Source organism: Onychomys torridus, chromosome 22, assembly GCF_903995425.1.
Source record: "Onychomys torridus chromosome 22, mOncTor1.1, whole genome shotgun sequence".
NCBI classification, from domain to species: domain Eukaryota; kingdom Metazoa; phylum Chordata; class Mammalia; order Rodentia; family Cricetidae; genus Onychomys; species Onychomys torridus.
In genome coordinates this window covers 1,146,776-1,162,764 of record NC_050464.1, presented here as the reverse complement: position 1 = coordinate 1,162,764, position 15,989 = coordinate 1,146,776, and the positions used below count along the sequence as shown (strand labels likewise).

General features: G+C 44.8%; 1 protein-coding gene across 6 annotated transcripts in view; it reads left to right on the top strand.

Annotated features, from left to right (window-relative positions):
* The window catches only part of Fry (FRY microtubule binding protein), a 392,261-nt gene that overhangs the window by 294,391 nt on the left and 81,881 nt on the right, over nucleotides 1-15,989 (top strand). For all 6 annotated transcript variants that reach the window (XM_036171967.1, XM_036171966.1, XM_036171964.1 and 3 more), the window contains 4 exons: nucleotides 4,416-4,672; nucleotides 6,099-6,245; nucleotides 8,847-9,015; nucleotides 11,033-11,123. In XM_036171967.1, coding sequence (XP_036027860.1) covers nucleotides 4,416-4,672; nucleotides 6,099-6,245; nucleotides 8,847-9,015; nucleotides 11,033-11,123 — 664 coding nt within the window. The remainder of the gene's footprint in view (nucleotides 1-4,415; nucleotides 4,673-6,098; nucleotides 6,246-8,846; nucleotides 9,016-11,032; nucleotides 11,124-15,989) is intronic.

Sequence of the window (15,989 nt, the reverse complement as noted above, 5' to 3'; positions counted from 1 at the left end):
GTCAACAGCGGAACTGTCATTTATACCTGCTGAGAGAGGGAAAATCCATTTTCTCCTATAGAGTGACCCTGGCTATATCAACCGCTCCAGGACTCCACATGTTTTTGTTTTTGTTTTATTTTGGTGTGTGTGTGTGTGTGTGTGTGTGTGTGTGTGTGTGTGTGTGTTTATTTAGTTACAGTTTGGTGTTTTGTGTTTTGAGGCAGAGTGTGGGTTTTTTTTGTTTTGTTTTGTTTTCTTGGTTTGGGGGATTGTTGTTGTATTGGGGTTTTGGTGGGTTTTGTTTTTTTTTTTTTTTTTTGAGAAGGAATTTAAAGCTGGGTGGGTAGGGAAGGATCTGGAAGGACTTGGGTGTGTAGGACTTTCTCTGTCCCACCAGTCAGCTCTGTCCTGCCAGCAGGCTCCCCAAATAACCACACAGAGACTGTGTTATTAATAATTATAAATGCTGGGCTGATAGCTTAGACTTGTTTTTAACTAGCTCTTACAACGTAACCCACATTTCTTATCTACCCTCAGCCATGTGTGAAGGAATATTCCACATGGGTGAGGAGAAGAATATGATAACATATATTTAAATTTAAAAATTGTTTTAAATAATAAAAAAGGAAAAGAGGAAAGCAACAGAATGAAGGCTGTATCAGCTGACTGACATAAAGTCCTCATGTCCAGCACGGAAAATGCAATGAATACTATAATTGTAACTGTGCTCAGGGCCAGGCATCCTCTCAAGTTTGAGTACTAGAAAATAAGCTTCAGAACGTTCAAGCTCCTGTCACATGGTACCATTACATAAAAAACTTGAAATACAAGAACAGAAAGGAAGGAAGGAAGGAAGGAAGAGAGAAAGACAGCTGAGTTTAAAAGAGGAGGAAGGAATGACATTATGCACTTGGGAGAGAGTAGAGGATGCATTTCAGCACAGCCGGTCTAGAGGGCATGGTTGGGAAGGGTGGCTATAACTCAAGGAGGCAGTGGTTATGTGATAAGGGTCTGACCCAATAGCCCAGGGAGAGCAGAAGGTGGAGGCCAGAGTGAGAGCTGCTAGGGAGGTTCACAGACAAGTGAAGTGTGCTTGCTGCCTGGGAGGCTGATAGTGGAAACCATCCAGACAGCCCAGTACAGGGGGAGCAGGAATGTAGGGCAAAGCAAACACGGAGAGCTAGCCTGGGGTGCTGGAGCAGGAGAGCTAGCCTGGGGTGCTGGAGCAGGAGAGCTAGCCTGGGATGCTGGAGCAGGAGAGCTAGCCTGGGATGCTTGAGTAGACCTCTACAGAGCAGACAGTGCTGAACTCAGAAGGCCGACTCACAGGCAACTCACAGAGGAACAGGGTGTGAGAGGCAGGGCACAGAGGCTCAGGAGTGACAGAGCGTGGAGGGAAAGAAAAGCCCTCAGCATGCTCCTTTTGAATAAGGGGGGAAGAACAGAAGAGGGATGGACAGTGTTCAGGGAGGTGGAGACAGTTATCCGGGGACAGATTCTTCATGGAAACCAAGAGAAATAAAAGGATCCGGCAGGGACAGTGATGCCCAGCTTAGCCAGAGAGCAATCTCCTCAATGTCAGCTCTGCAGGTTCTAGAGGTGGCCTGCAAGGAAAGAAGACCAAGCTGGGCGAGGGTGGCTGAGATGAGGAGCTGCTAAAGTGGGGGCAGCTGGCAGCTTGGCATGGGGAGATAAATCTAGTCGACAGGCAGCAAAGCCCTGCCAATGCAACCAGTTCTAGTCCTGCTAAGCAATCTTGATTTAGAAGAAATTTTGGAAAAAAAACAAAAACAAAAACAAAATGTGAAGACATTAACAGGACCTAGTGGATTCCTAAACTGTCTGTGCTGTTACAGACCCTGTGGTGTGGCTTATTGCCTGTAACTTCAGATGACCTCAGTACTTAGAAGCAGCCAGACAAGCTGTTCATGTCCTGCTGGAAGGAGCTGGGAAACATGCACAGCCCCCACCCCAAAACACCTCCTCATATTTTAATTTCTGTCTGTACCTTCCAGAAGGTTGCCTCAATATCTGTGGCCTCTTCCTTTCTCTTCAAAGACACTTCCACAACCAATCGGCACTAGTCTGACACCTCTGGCCAACACCCCACTTTCTTGGCCCTCGTGTCCAGCATGGAAAATGCAATGGATACTATAAATGAGCTTGTGTCTCCTGTTAGGAGCTGGCCATTGCTACAAAGTCTGTACATTTTTATGCCATTGTTTAAAAATAGATGTCTTTAATCTCTCTCTCTTCTCTCTCTCTCTCTCTCTCTCTCTCTCTCTCTCTCTCTCTCTCTCTCTCGTCTTTCCTATGGAGCATAAATAGCTCTTCTGTAATAAAATTGTATTTCATTTTCTTCCCCCGATCCTCAGCTTGGTGCCTCCTGTCGCCTGTCACTTTTCCCCTTGCCCCCTGAGTTATTTGTCAGTATAATTTGTCACAGAGGATCTTCCCCAGGCTCAGGAACTTCACTCCTACACTTTATTTATTTCAAAAAAAATTTTTTGAGAGTTTCATACATTAGTAATGTATTTATATAATTTCCACGCCTTCTTCTCTGCTACAGGTCCTCCTGTGTCCCCCTCAACTCCCACTGGAAGTCATGACCTCTTCTTATTACATATATATTAATATATACATACATGTAATATTGACTACACACACACACACACACACACACACACACACACTCCTAGGTCCATTCATGTTGCTTATATACACATGTGTTTAGGGCTGACCATGCTCCTGAGAGGTCTTGGCTGCTTTCATCCCTTCAGACACAGCAGCCTGCACTAATGGATGCTCAGCCAGTGGGATTAATGGACGTTCCGATGCAGTAAGATACAAGTGTCTGTCATCATAGCCAGAGCATAGGTGTCATAATGTGTCAACTATAAGTTCAATAAATACTCTGGGGCCAGCCAGAGGACTCAGCAGGCGCATGCCCCAGATCTGCTGGCCACTTGGATTCCTGAGCCCCATGGGGTACAGGGAAAGAATCAACTTCTGCAAGTCCCTTTGACTACCACCTGTGTGCCTGGCATGGAAACACACACACACACACACACACACACACACACACACACACACACACAAAATAAGTAAAAATATAGGGGATGGAGAGATGGTTCAGTGGTTAAAAACATTGGCTGCTCTTGCAAAGGATCTGGGTTCAAATCCAATGCCCTCTTCTAACCTCTATGATAACCTCTGTGGGCACCAAGAATGCATGTGGTACACATGCATATATGCATGCAAGCTAAGTACTCATATTCATAAAAAATATATACCAAGCAAATAAATAAATGTAATAAAAGAAATATCACTATTTAAAGAAAGAAGAATTAAGTAATTTTTCATTTTCAACCTATGTAAAAGCCCAGCAGCTTAGCACCATGTTATTGGAACTTTAATTTTAGGAAAAGGGCTAAAACAATTAAAGTCCCTATTGGGGGCATGACAGGGGTTATCACGTAGTAATTTCTGGTGCCTGCATTCTTCTTAGCAGCCAGGAGCACCATGACCGAGGTTAGAATGGATGCTGGCTAATTGTGCAGGCGCAGGACCATGCTTCCTAATTTCTCTTTGGAGAACACCAATTCTCTTATAGAGCTAAAAGCCAGGCAGTCACTCTGACAACTACGGCATATCCACAGAACTGAGCTGCTCTGTCTGTAGGACATTTATTCAGAGTATGAACTGCCACACAATTGCAGAACTGCCATCGAGAAAGTGACCACTGAGATGGCCAAGCTGGACAGAGCTCTGGCCTTCGGAATCCTAGCTCGCAGAGTCAAATGCAGCACTTGGTGGCCCTCCTACATGCTGGGCCATTGCTAAAGAGACACCATAAGTGAGTTTATCGTTTGTGGGCTCCATGTCTCTCTTCGTAACAACTGATTCGCATGGGAGACACTTTGTAAATCACAAGGTTAGAAAGAGTGACCTGGCCCATCACCGGTCTGGAGCCTGCTAGGAGGCAGGCGCCATGCTGAAGCTGCCCTGGAGTGTGCTGATGTCTCCAATCTCTAGCAAGCTGTGCATTGTGAGACCAGACGTAGGTCACCTAAGTGGCTGAGTCACACAGCCACTTGTGCAGCCAGTATATGACGGAGATGGGATTCACCACATGTCCCGCTGACACACACACCCCAGTTCCTTATTCTGTACACTTTGTTACTCCTTTTCCACTAACAGTGTGTTTGAACTTGTGAGGCTTTCTACCAGCCTGCCCTGCCCTGCCCCTGAGACGCTTCCTGTCCACAGGGATTGGGGTGAGCCTTACTTTTGTGACGTTGCAATCCTGGATAGCTATATATGGCGATCCTTTTAGTAAGTGCAAACTACCGTTGGACCATCAGTACATTGGTGTTCCTGTTGAGTTTGCTTTAGAGAGTAACATGTAACTCTCCTTTGCCCTGTCTCTTCAGAGGTGAGCCAGAGATTCCCCACAACACACCCAAATGGACGTCAGATCATGCTCACCTACCTGTTGCCATGGCTACACAACATTGAACTGGTGGACAGCAGACTCCTACTCCCAGGGTCAAGTCCCAACAGCCCTGAGGATGAGGTCAAGGACCGGGAAGGAGAAGTGACCACGTCTCATGGGCTGAAAGGGAATGGCTGGGGCTCTCCAGAGGCCACGTCGCTGGTCCTAAATAACCTCATGTACATGACAGCCAAGGTAACTCAGTTAGCATGATTTCACCAGCAGCAAAGCCCTGGCCTCACAAGACCTTTGCCACAAACCCAACCAAATGACATTTGTCGTTAAAGTAGCAGAGAAGGATTAACAGTGGTAATGGGCGTACACCGGTACACTGAATGCCCTTGAACTCTCTACTTACAAATATTTACGCTGCCACGGGCCTGGAGAAGGGGCTCAGAGGTTAAGAGCACTGACTGCTCTTCCAGAGGTCCTGAGTTCAATTCCCAGCAACCACATGGTGGCTCACAATGCCAGACATGGAGAGTCTAGAGGGCAAGACCATCCTCGGCCACATAGTGAGTTTGAGGCCAGCCTGGGCTACATGAGACCCTATTTTATAAGAAGAAAAAGGTGTTTACAATGTTGCTAGGATAAACTTCCTGTTTTTTCAGTATTTAGTAAAGAAAGATAATACTGCATTCATGTAACACACTCCTGGTTCAGTTGCGCCCGCAGAGGACCTGGATTCTATTCCTATTTTCTAGTCTGTTAATTTTGTGAGTTAACAATCATTGTGTAAGTAGGTATGTGTGGGTTCAGAGGAGCTGGTAAACCTGGCTACCATCATTTGCTTTAAAAAATAAGAAAATAGGGTTGGGGATTTAGCTCAGTGGTAGAGTGCTTGCCTAGCAAGCGCAAGGCCCTGGGTTTGGTCCTCGGCTCCGGAAAAAAAATAAAATAAATAAGAAAATAAAAATGATGTGTTTGGTGCATTTAAAAAAATGGTTATGGAAGCCAGGCAGTGATGACACACACCTTTAATCCCAGTACTTGGGTGGCAGAGGCAGGCTGATCTCTGTGAGTTCATGGCCAGCCTGGTCTACAGAGTGAGTTCCAGGGAAGCCAGAGATGTTACACACACACACACACACACACACACACACACACACGCACACGCACACGCACACGCACACGCACACACATGCACACCTGTCTCAAAAAAACTTTTTTTTTAATTAAAAAAAGGTATGATGAGAACTGGGGATGTCTCTTGGGGTAGAACTCTTGTATTGTGTGCAAAAAGCCCAGGGTTCAAATGCCCAGCACTGCAACTAAAGAATGGGGGGACAGTGATGCAGTTTTTAGATAGATAGATAGATAGATAGATAGATAGATGATAGATAGATAGATAGACAGACAGACAGACAGATAGATAGATAGATAGATAGATAGATAGATATCATGTGTTTGGAGAAAAAATAGTCTATCATTTTTAAAAATGCTTATGTAGGTACTTCATGTAACTGATCTATGTATTATAAATTGCTCTGCACCCCCCAAAAGTGGTATTTTTTATGGAATGTTCATTTCCCCCTCCTAATGATTTTAACCAATCATAACCTTCAAGCCAACTTGCGTTCAGCACACACTCACGCTGGCTGCTTTCTCTCGTTTGTGTTAGTATGGCGATGAAGTCCCAGGACCAGAAATGGAAAATGCTTGGAATGCACTGGCCAACAACGAGAAATGGGGTAACAACCTGAGAATCACGCTCCAGTTCCTCATCAGTCTGTGCGGGGTCAGCAGCGACACCATCCTCCTGCCCTATGTAAGTCACATCCAGGAGTGCCCTTTCCTGCTGGGGCTCCCCCTGCTGTTGGCAACTCATGCCCTTGGATCCTGCTACAACAGAGGTCTGGTTTCCAAATCCTGCAAATCCCTTGAAGGGGCTCATTCAGGTGATACACAAAAGCCCTTTCTTCCCTCTAACATGGGCTCCAGGTGCTACTGTCAGAGGCACCTGTCACCCCTCGGATTAAGTTACAGGATACAGGCACCTGTGAACTAAGGATGGTTTTTCTGACAGTTATCAAAGCGTCCTTTATAAACAGCACCAATACGAAAGACGCTGAATATAAAAGATCACATCATTACTAACAAAGAAATGCTTCTGGTTTGCATCTTGACATATTGAAACAAAATTAAAAGACAGCAGACCTGGGGTCTTCTTCTTCCTCTTCTTCTTCTCCCTCTCCTTCTTTTATTAAGATTTATGTATTTATTTTTATTTTAGGTAGATGAGAGTTTGCCTGCATGTGTGTATATGCACAGTGTGCATGCAGTACTCATGGAGGCCAGAAGAGGGCATTGAATTGCCTAGAACTGGAGTTACAGATGGTTGTGAGCCACTATGTGGGTTCTGGGAATTGAACTCTGATCTTCCCTCAAAGCAGCCAGTGCTCTTAAACAATGAGCCCTCTCTCCAGCCCCAACTACATTTGTCTTTCCAATAGGAGAGGAAACAAAGCAGAGATATCTTTATAGTATATTCTGTTTGTACTTGAGGATGGTGGATCAACAGAATAATGTCAGTTTCTCACAGACTCACTTGGCTTCTCTGTGTGTTTTTGTGAGTTTCTGATTCCCTGTTGTTCTGAGCTGCTTTGGCCCTGCTACAGCACATGACCATACGGCTAGACATTGGGGCCTGCACTTATGTGATGCATTAATATTGTTGTTTTTAAAACCTAAGACTTCACAGACAGCTAAAACTTATTTGTTTCCAGTGACAAAGAAGATGGGAGGTATCCTGGTTATATTCTATTGCTGTGAAGAGACGGCATGACCAGGGCAACTCTCATAAAAGAAAGCATTTGATCGGGGACTTGCTTACAGTTTCAGGGGGTTAGTCCATGATCATCACAGCAAAAAGTAGACAGATGTGGTGCTGGAGCAGTAGCTGAGAGCTTTACAACCGGATCCACAGGCAGCAAGAAGAAAAAAAGGGAGACAAGGTCCTGGCATGGACTTTTGAAACCTCAAAGCCCACCCCTAGTGACACACCTCCTATCCTTCTCAAACAGTTCTACCAACATTCAAACATACGAGACTATGGTTCTCATCCAAACCACTACAGGAAGAGGAGACTGTACTCCATTTTTTAGTTTAAAAAAAAAAAAAAGCACTGGGCAGTGGTGGCACACGCCTGTAATCCTAGCACTCAGGAGGCAGAAGCAGGTGGATCACTGTGAGTTCAAGGCCAGCCTGGTCTACAAAGCGAGTTCCAGGACAGCCTCCAAAGCTACAGAGAAACCCTGTCTCCAAAAACAAAAACAAAAACAAAAAAAAAAAAAAAAAAAAAAGCAGTGATTTTCCCAGAGTGGACACAATAAAATCATTTTTGTCATAGAAGTACCTTGTGCCACCAGATGCCAGTGAAATCTTGCAATGTTTCTGGCTTAAATTGACTTAGTTCACCCTAAGAGTAATGGTTTAAAAATTGAGCTACTCATGAACCTGTGTAATGGATAGTGGAATTTTCCTAAATTCCTGCCCTGAGAAAATTCCTCCCAGAGTCCTGGAAAGATGCTATATACGGCTAGGGTATCTGAGGGAAAGGAATCTACATACACTACGCTCTTTGGTCTGTAAACTTTATTCCTCTATGACAAAATTCTATTTATACAACTTCAGCCCTGTCCTCACACTCAGCTCCTCTCTGTTCCCAGTGTTCCAGTCCTCATAGTTTTAGTAAGCTCCTGTGCTTTCGACCTGATCTTCATCCTCTGTTCCTTCCTCCTCCATCCTCTATATCCTGGCTCCTTGCCCCTGGCCCTGATAAACTCTACAAGAGATCTGCTTCACCTTCTACAGAACCTCTGTCTTCCTCTCCTATCTCTGGCCACGCAGTTCTGTGTCTCCCCTGGAATTCCTTCAGTCCTTACTGCCCCTGGTTATGTAAAAAGCCCTGTTGTCCTCAGTCAATCTCTCTGCCATGCCCCTACGCCTGAAGGAATGGGCATGGTGTGTGCTTCATTTGCACAGGAAGCAAAGCTAAGCATCGAGGAGCCTGCTGGTCTCCTAGGCTCAGCAGGGGAATTCGTACCTAGTGGAACAGTGTCTGGGAAGCTTAGCTGTTTGCCAAAATGGTCTAAGAGTACTTGGACACACACGAATTTCATAGCTGAAGACAGCTGAAATATTAAAAACTGGATGTTTTAATGTCCAGCTGAATCTCCATAATATATTCTTGCAGCCCGCAGGACCTGTGTAGTGAGGTTTTAACCCCAACACTAAGACCACCCCAGGGTAGCAAAGGATTGTTGTCAGATTAACAGTCCCAGATGACAGCGTGTTCCGAGATGAGTGAGTCTCCAGCCCAGAGCTCTGATGGCAAGTACATCCTCCTTTATCTTCTTCTCCTTCCTAGATTAAAAAGGTGGCAATATACTTGTGCCGGAACAACACCATCCAGACCATGGAAGAGCTTCTCTTTGAGCTGCAGCAGACAGAGCCGGTGAACCCCATTGTCCAGCACTGTGACAATCCACCTTTCTATCGATTCGCAGCCAGCAGCAAGGCCTCAGCTGCTGCTTCAGGTAGGGACAGGCCACCTGGGCTCACATCTTGTCGGGCAGCGCACTGAACAGGTTTGAGCGGGTCTTATTATTCATTTTCCTGGCAATGTATTCATTTAAGAGATTGCTTAAGAATAGCTCTCAGAAGGCTGGGAGGCAGTGGCACACACCTTTGATCCCAGCACTCAGCCTGCAGAAGCAGACGGATCTCTGTGAGGTCGAGGCCAGCCTGGTCTACAGAGTGAGATCCAGGACAGGCACCAAAACTACACAGAGAAACCCCATCTCAGAAAACAAAACAAAACAAAAGCTCTCTCTGAGACCTTCAGCACATTGTAATTGGATTAACAAATGACTTGGTAGGGATAATCATGAATCAGTGACCCAGTGGCTTCCCTACCACAGAACCTATTTTACTATCCAGGATCCTGCAGTCACTTAGGAATCTCAGTTCTGAACTTTGTGCATACCGTAATGAATTCTCTTTCCTAATATTCTCCCAGGATTGACTAGAATATCCCATGTATTCCAAAGTGCTCAGAAATCTGAAATTTTTTGAGTACTGGAATGACAACCCAATAGGAAAGCTCAATGTGTACAAACTTTTCTCATTATTTTTAAAGATTTATTATTTTTTATTTTGTTTATATTACCTATGTATGTGTGTGTATACCATTGTATACTCAGTGCCCTTGGAGGCCAGAAGAGGGCATTAGATCCCGAAACTGGAGTTTCAGATGGTTGTGACCTGCCATGTGGGTTCTGGGAACCAAAGCCAGATCCTCTGCAAGAGCAGAAAGTGGTCCTAACTACTGAACCATCTCTCCTGCCCCAACTCGTTGTTTCTTATTGTTAAAAACATGATATAAAATTACCTTTAAAGCCGGGCAGTGGTGGCACACGCCTTTAATCCCAGCACTCAGGAGGCAGAGGCAGGCAGGTCTCTGAGGGTTCGAGGCCAGCTTGGTCTAGAGAGGACAGGCACCAAAACTACACAGAGAAACCCTGTCTCAAAAAAACAAACAAACAAACAAAAAAACCAGAATTGAATTCTGTGCTTAGATTTGTGCCTCACCCCTAAGACAGTTCCATCATACGTACACAAACATCCCCAAATCCAAAAAAGCTAAAATCAGAAACATTCCTGACCCCATGAATTCTGAATAGCAGATGCTCACAGTGTGCAATTTCTTTCCATCAATTAGAATCTGTTCATTTCATGAAATATATACTACTTCCCTCAGTTTCCTGAGGCTGCCCTTCAATTAACTTAATACCAAGTCTGTCTTCAACCCTGACTTCTCTTTCTCTCTTGGGCTCTCTCTTTATCCTACTTCGAAGTGAAGTCTTTTGGTTTTTGTGCTTTGCTTTTGGTTTTGGTTTTGTTTTGGTTTGGTTTTTCGAGACAGGGTTTCTCCGTGTAGCTTTGCACCTTTCCTGGAGCCCAGGCTGGCCTCGAACTCACAGAAATCCACCTGTCTCTGCCTCCCAAGTGCTAGGATTAAAGTCGTGCGCCACCACCACCTGGCTGTTTTTTGTGTTTTGTTTGTTTGTTTGTTTGTTTTCAGAGAAACACTAGCCTAAGGATCAGAAAACTACTTAGCTTTCCTTACATACCATTAGTTGAATAATTCCTGGACCCAGAAACACTAACAGAGCACAATACTATGGTGCCTGCCTGGAATCCCAGTGCTAGAGAAGCAGAGGAAGCAAGGCCATAAATTGAAGACCAGCCTGGGCTGTGTAGCAGTGTCTAAAGTAGCAGTGATAAAAGAAATTCTGGCACCTCTATATAAGGTCATGGCCTGAGACTAGAAACTTCTAAGAATGTTATACCCTCATTTTATGAGGAAGAAGGAATTAGGTTTGGCCAAAGCAGATGTCTAGAACTCGATGCTGTGGACTTCTGAGGTGGTACGGAAGATATGAAGACTGTTAGGCATGGGATTTTACAGGGAATCCTTTCCTGAACTACCTACCCCTTGAGCCTGCCCCCTGGGCATGCTCTGTCTCTGATGCCTCCTAATTCTTTCTGCAGGAACCACCTCGAGCAGTAACACTGTAGTCGCCGGTCAAGACAGTTTCCCAGACCCTGAGGAGAGCAAGATCCTGAAAGAGTCTGATGACAGGTCAGTGCACTCATTTGGCTGACCGTCCATTCTAACTTTCAGCATAGGTATCGACACACGTTAGCGAACTTTCCTAAATTCATACGAACTGAAGCCCATCTTTATGCTTAGGAACACAGACTGACTTCCCAACCTTGCCTGATGTATCCCTAAAGATGCATCCTGCACAAAATCAGAGAGGAAGACAGTGTTCTAGTGGCTGAGTCCCACTTATACTTGGGCATCATTAAAAACCACTGGACTGAGGTGGGAGAGATGGCCAGTGGTTAAAAGCACCAGCTGCGCTTCAAAAGACTCAAGTTCTGTCACAAGTACACACATGGCTGCTCCTAACCATCTGTAACTCCAGTTCTGGGTGATCCAGCGTCCTCTTCTGGCCTCCATGGGTACTACATGCACATACATACAGGCAAACACTCATCTGCAGAAAATAAATATAAGTAAATCCTTGTGGAATTGAAAAAAAACCATTGTTCTGCTAGTGGGCATAAACCATTTGGAATTAGGGGAGATTTGGCATGTGAAGCTTTCAAATATTGCATGATTTTTTAAATGTTTTGAGGTAAGTTCTCTGCAGCAACGTTGTATTAATTGGCTTTTGTTACTGTAGCAAATCCTGAGGTGGGCTAACTCCTGAGGGAAGAGGTTTAGTTAGTTGTAGGAGCCCGTGTTCTAAACAGCACACTGTGGGCTTTGGCACAGTCAACAGCTGGCTACATCATATCTTATTTTTTAAATATATTTATTTATTAAATGTTTTTTCATTTTACATATCAACCCCAGTTGCCCCTCCCTCCCCTTCTCCTGCCTCCTCACCTCCCTCAGGCTATATCATATCTTAACAGAAGCATGTGTGTACATTTATTCTCTCCCTCCCTCTCTCCCTCTGTCTCTCTCCCCCCACCACTCCCCCCCCACCACCCCCCCCCCCCCGCCTCCCCCCCAGCTCCTCCTACGGAATCACAGGGGCTCCACCCTGACGGCCTTACGTAATTTAGTTATTATACTAAGGTCTTCACTTCTATATACATAAGTGTATATTTACAGGCTGGCTTGCCTCAGGGTAGAGAAAACAGTGGTATACATTAAGTGCCACATAGATGAATGAACATTTTACTTATAAATGTCTTTGTATAAAAAAAAAAAAAACACACGGTAACATCCTGCTAGAACCATTTTTTCTGAGCATCCTCTTTCCAAGCACCACAAAGAAACGAAGTTTCCACCGTTAACATAAGACCTGAGAGTCAAGGACCCACATGAATGAGCTCATAGACAGCCATAGTCAACCTATAGTCTTCCTCCTCACTTGACCTTCGTTTATCCCTTCTTAATTAACCAAGGACACTCTTGCCCTGTGGCACCAAGAATCCTTCCCATTTATTTATTTATTTATTTATTTATTTATTTGTTTGTTTGTTTATTCCAGAGCTGAGGACTGAGGCCTTGCACTTGCTAGGCAAGTGCTCTACCACTGAGCTACATCCCCAACCCCATACCCCAACCCTTCCCTTTATAAGAGCCCTGTGAAGCTGTTCTCGCTCACTCACATACCTATCTTCTCATTGCCTGGGATAAATAGATAAAGTCTGGGTCTCTCTAGCCTGCAAATGCTTGTGAAGAGCAGGAGATACATCAAGGTTTCTCGTTTTGTTTTGCTTCGTTTTATTGTACATGTATGTACATGTATGGTGTTTTGCCTGCATGTATGTCTGTGCACCATGTGTGTGCCTGGTGCCTACAGGAGCCAGAAGAGAACATTAGCTGCCCCCATGACTGGAGTTATAGATGGTTTTGAGCTGTCATGTGTGTTCTAGGGATCAAACTGAGGCCTTCTGCTGGGCAGTGGTAGTCAACACCTTTAATCCCAGCACTCCGGAGGCAGAGCCAGGTGGATCTCTGTGAGTTTAAGGCCAGCCTGGGCTACAGAGTGATCTCCAGGACAGTGAAATCCAATCTCAAAAAAAAAAAAAAAAAAAAAAAACAAAAAAAAAAAAACTGAGGTCTTCTGAAACCACTGAGCCCTATTCTGGCTCTACTACATAAAATTTTAATCATTTATCTTGTAGCCTGAGTTTCCCAACTTCTTTTGATTTGGGATAGAAAGCCTCTCTGTTTTTATATATTAACATCTTGTTACAAAGTCATTTTTATACCATTAGTGTCCTGCCCAGGGGATTTTGGTGATGGCCTTTAGCATGGAGAAGCCAGTTATCCATGTAAGATAAAGATCAAATAGCACTGTTGGAGACATTGTCCTTGTTGTACCTTGTAATCCAAGTCTGAGGAAGCTGAGGCAGTGGATTGCCATGAGTTTAAGGCTGCATTGTGGTTCCAGTATCCCCCAGTCTCAAAGGGACTTGCCTCTGTTTTATCTTGGCCTCATAAACATTATCTAAGAGCCCTGTAGACCTGTCTCATAAAGGAGATGAGAATACCATCTAGTGGGTGATACCTATCCCCACGGCCTCCTGAGAAATTTTCAAACCCTACTTATTGTATACCACTGTTCATTGGTGGCCACAGGTGCTGGGCGACACACCCCATTTCTGCAAACGTGGAAGTCCTCTAGATGTGGTCTTCTTTCATCAGCCTGCTTTTTAATCCCTTGCCAAATGATGTTTGGCTCAGCGTACTCGGTTTAGACCACTGCATTTATCAGTAGAATCATGACTACGGAGCCTTGGGGGAAGATCACATTTTGTCACTTTCCTGACTTCCGATGTTCCAGTCCGGCTTAGACTGTTCTGTGGCCTGACCCGTATGAGACTCCTGTGCCCTGAACCTTCTGTTCTGTAGAGTCCCAGAGCAGTGTCCCAAAAGGTAGGACAGTGGGGGAGGGAGTCACCGAGGACTATAACTGAGCAACAGGCTGAGGAGAAAAGCAACTTTCGAAGATACCTGAGAAGAAAGCCAGGCACTGTTGTGTGCTGCATTGGGACACTTCAACAGATACAAATCCCTGAGGCAGCTTTGTGGCTGGTACCTACCTCAACGATGATGCAGTCACCCTTCAAAGCACATGTCCAGCTCTCCTTCCTGAAACCTTACCGTTCCTCCTAGTGCTAGCTGTTTTTTGTCAACTTGACATAAACTAGAACCATTTGGTAGAGGGAATCTCAACTGAGAACGTGCTTCCGTCAGATTTGCCTGTATGCCAGTTGGTGGAGCATTCACTTGATTCATTCCTGAAGTGAGAGGACCCAGCCCACTGTGGGTGGTACCATCCCTAGGCAGGTGGTCCTGGGTTCTGTAAAAAGCAAGTTGAGCAAGCCACGGAGAGCAAGCCGGTCAACAGCATGACTCCATGGCTTCTGCTTCAGTTCCTGACTCCAGGTTCCTGCCTTGAGTTCCTTCAATGCTTTCCCTTGATGATAGACTACAGCCTGGAATAGCTAAGCAAAATAAACCCTGCGCTCCCCACGTTGCTTTTGATTGTGGTCTTTATCACAGCAGTAGAAACCTAAGACGGTCCACATCCTTTGAGGGCATCTACAGCCCATGTTTCCTAGCACAGAACACCCAATCAGCCATGTAGGGAAACACATCTATGTCAGCTTGAGTTTTCTGATGTTTGTGCATCACCTTGGCTCTTTGCTTTGGTTACATAAAAATAAGTGGATGGAATCGTCTGGGAATCTTCTAGGTAAAATAAGTAGATATACCATTTTGGGGCTGGGATGTACCTCAGTGCTCGAATTCCTGCCTAGCACATATGAGGGACTGGGTTCCATTCCTAACACCATAAAATTTTATTTAATATAACTACAATACTTGGCCATATTTCCCCTGAGCCACATGCCTGTGTCAGAATGATGAGAATGGACTAATTTAAATGCTTTGGGCATCCAGAAGCCAGCCATCCTACAGATCTCAATCTAAGCATAATAATAACACATGATAAAAGCATAAAACTGGGCTGGACAGCTGACTCAGTGGTTAAGAACACACACTGCTATTGTGAAAGATCGGGGTTCAATTCCCAGCACCCACATGGTGGCTCACAACCCATTAAAAACTAAGATAAAATATGCTTTCTTAAAAGCATAAAATGCCAGGTGGTAGTGGCACACACCTTTAATCCCAGCACTCAGGAGGCAGAGGCAGGTGGATCTCTGTGAGTTCGAGGCCAGCCTGGGCTACAGAGTGAGTTCCAGAACAGGCACCAAAGCTACACAGAGAAACCCTGTCTCGAAAAACAAAAAAACAAAAACAAAAAGCATAAAATATTTCCTGCTAGTCTCTTTTGTCACGTGTGGAGTTCTTGGGGTAAACATCTTGGTCACAGCTGTAGAACTAGTGATTGAGGACTTAATCACAATGACACATAGTAATTGTACTTATTCACCAGGCACATTGCAATATTCTGATCTTCCAATCATATCAGAATCCTTGGGGTGTCTGTCACCTCAGACACCCACTCAGTCTTAAATTCCCTTTCTGCCCACTCAGAAGTATCATGGCCTGGACTTGTACTGTCACCTCCCTAAGGCTGACATCAGACAAGTTGTTTAGCCTCATTAAGCCTCAGTTTCCCTATTCGTAAGGTGAATAATACTTATGTCAAAAATGAGAGGCAAATTGAGACGGTGCATGTGACGTTAGTGTAGCCCAGCTCTTTTCCCTTAACTGAACAATCCACAAGAGAGACTTGAAAAAGTCCTTCCAATCATATGGTTACATTTTCTCCCAACTCTCACATTCCTGAAAATTCTGAGTATTTTGAGGGAAGCTTTAACTTGTCCACAGCCCTGGATTGTTCATGAAACTGCTGCCTGCGTTTCTGCTTCTTTGTGTCTGTCCTTGCTCAGCCGCTCAGCGGGTTTGCCCGACTGGCGAGCTTGTCCTGACAGCGACATTTAGCAT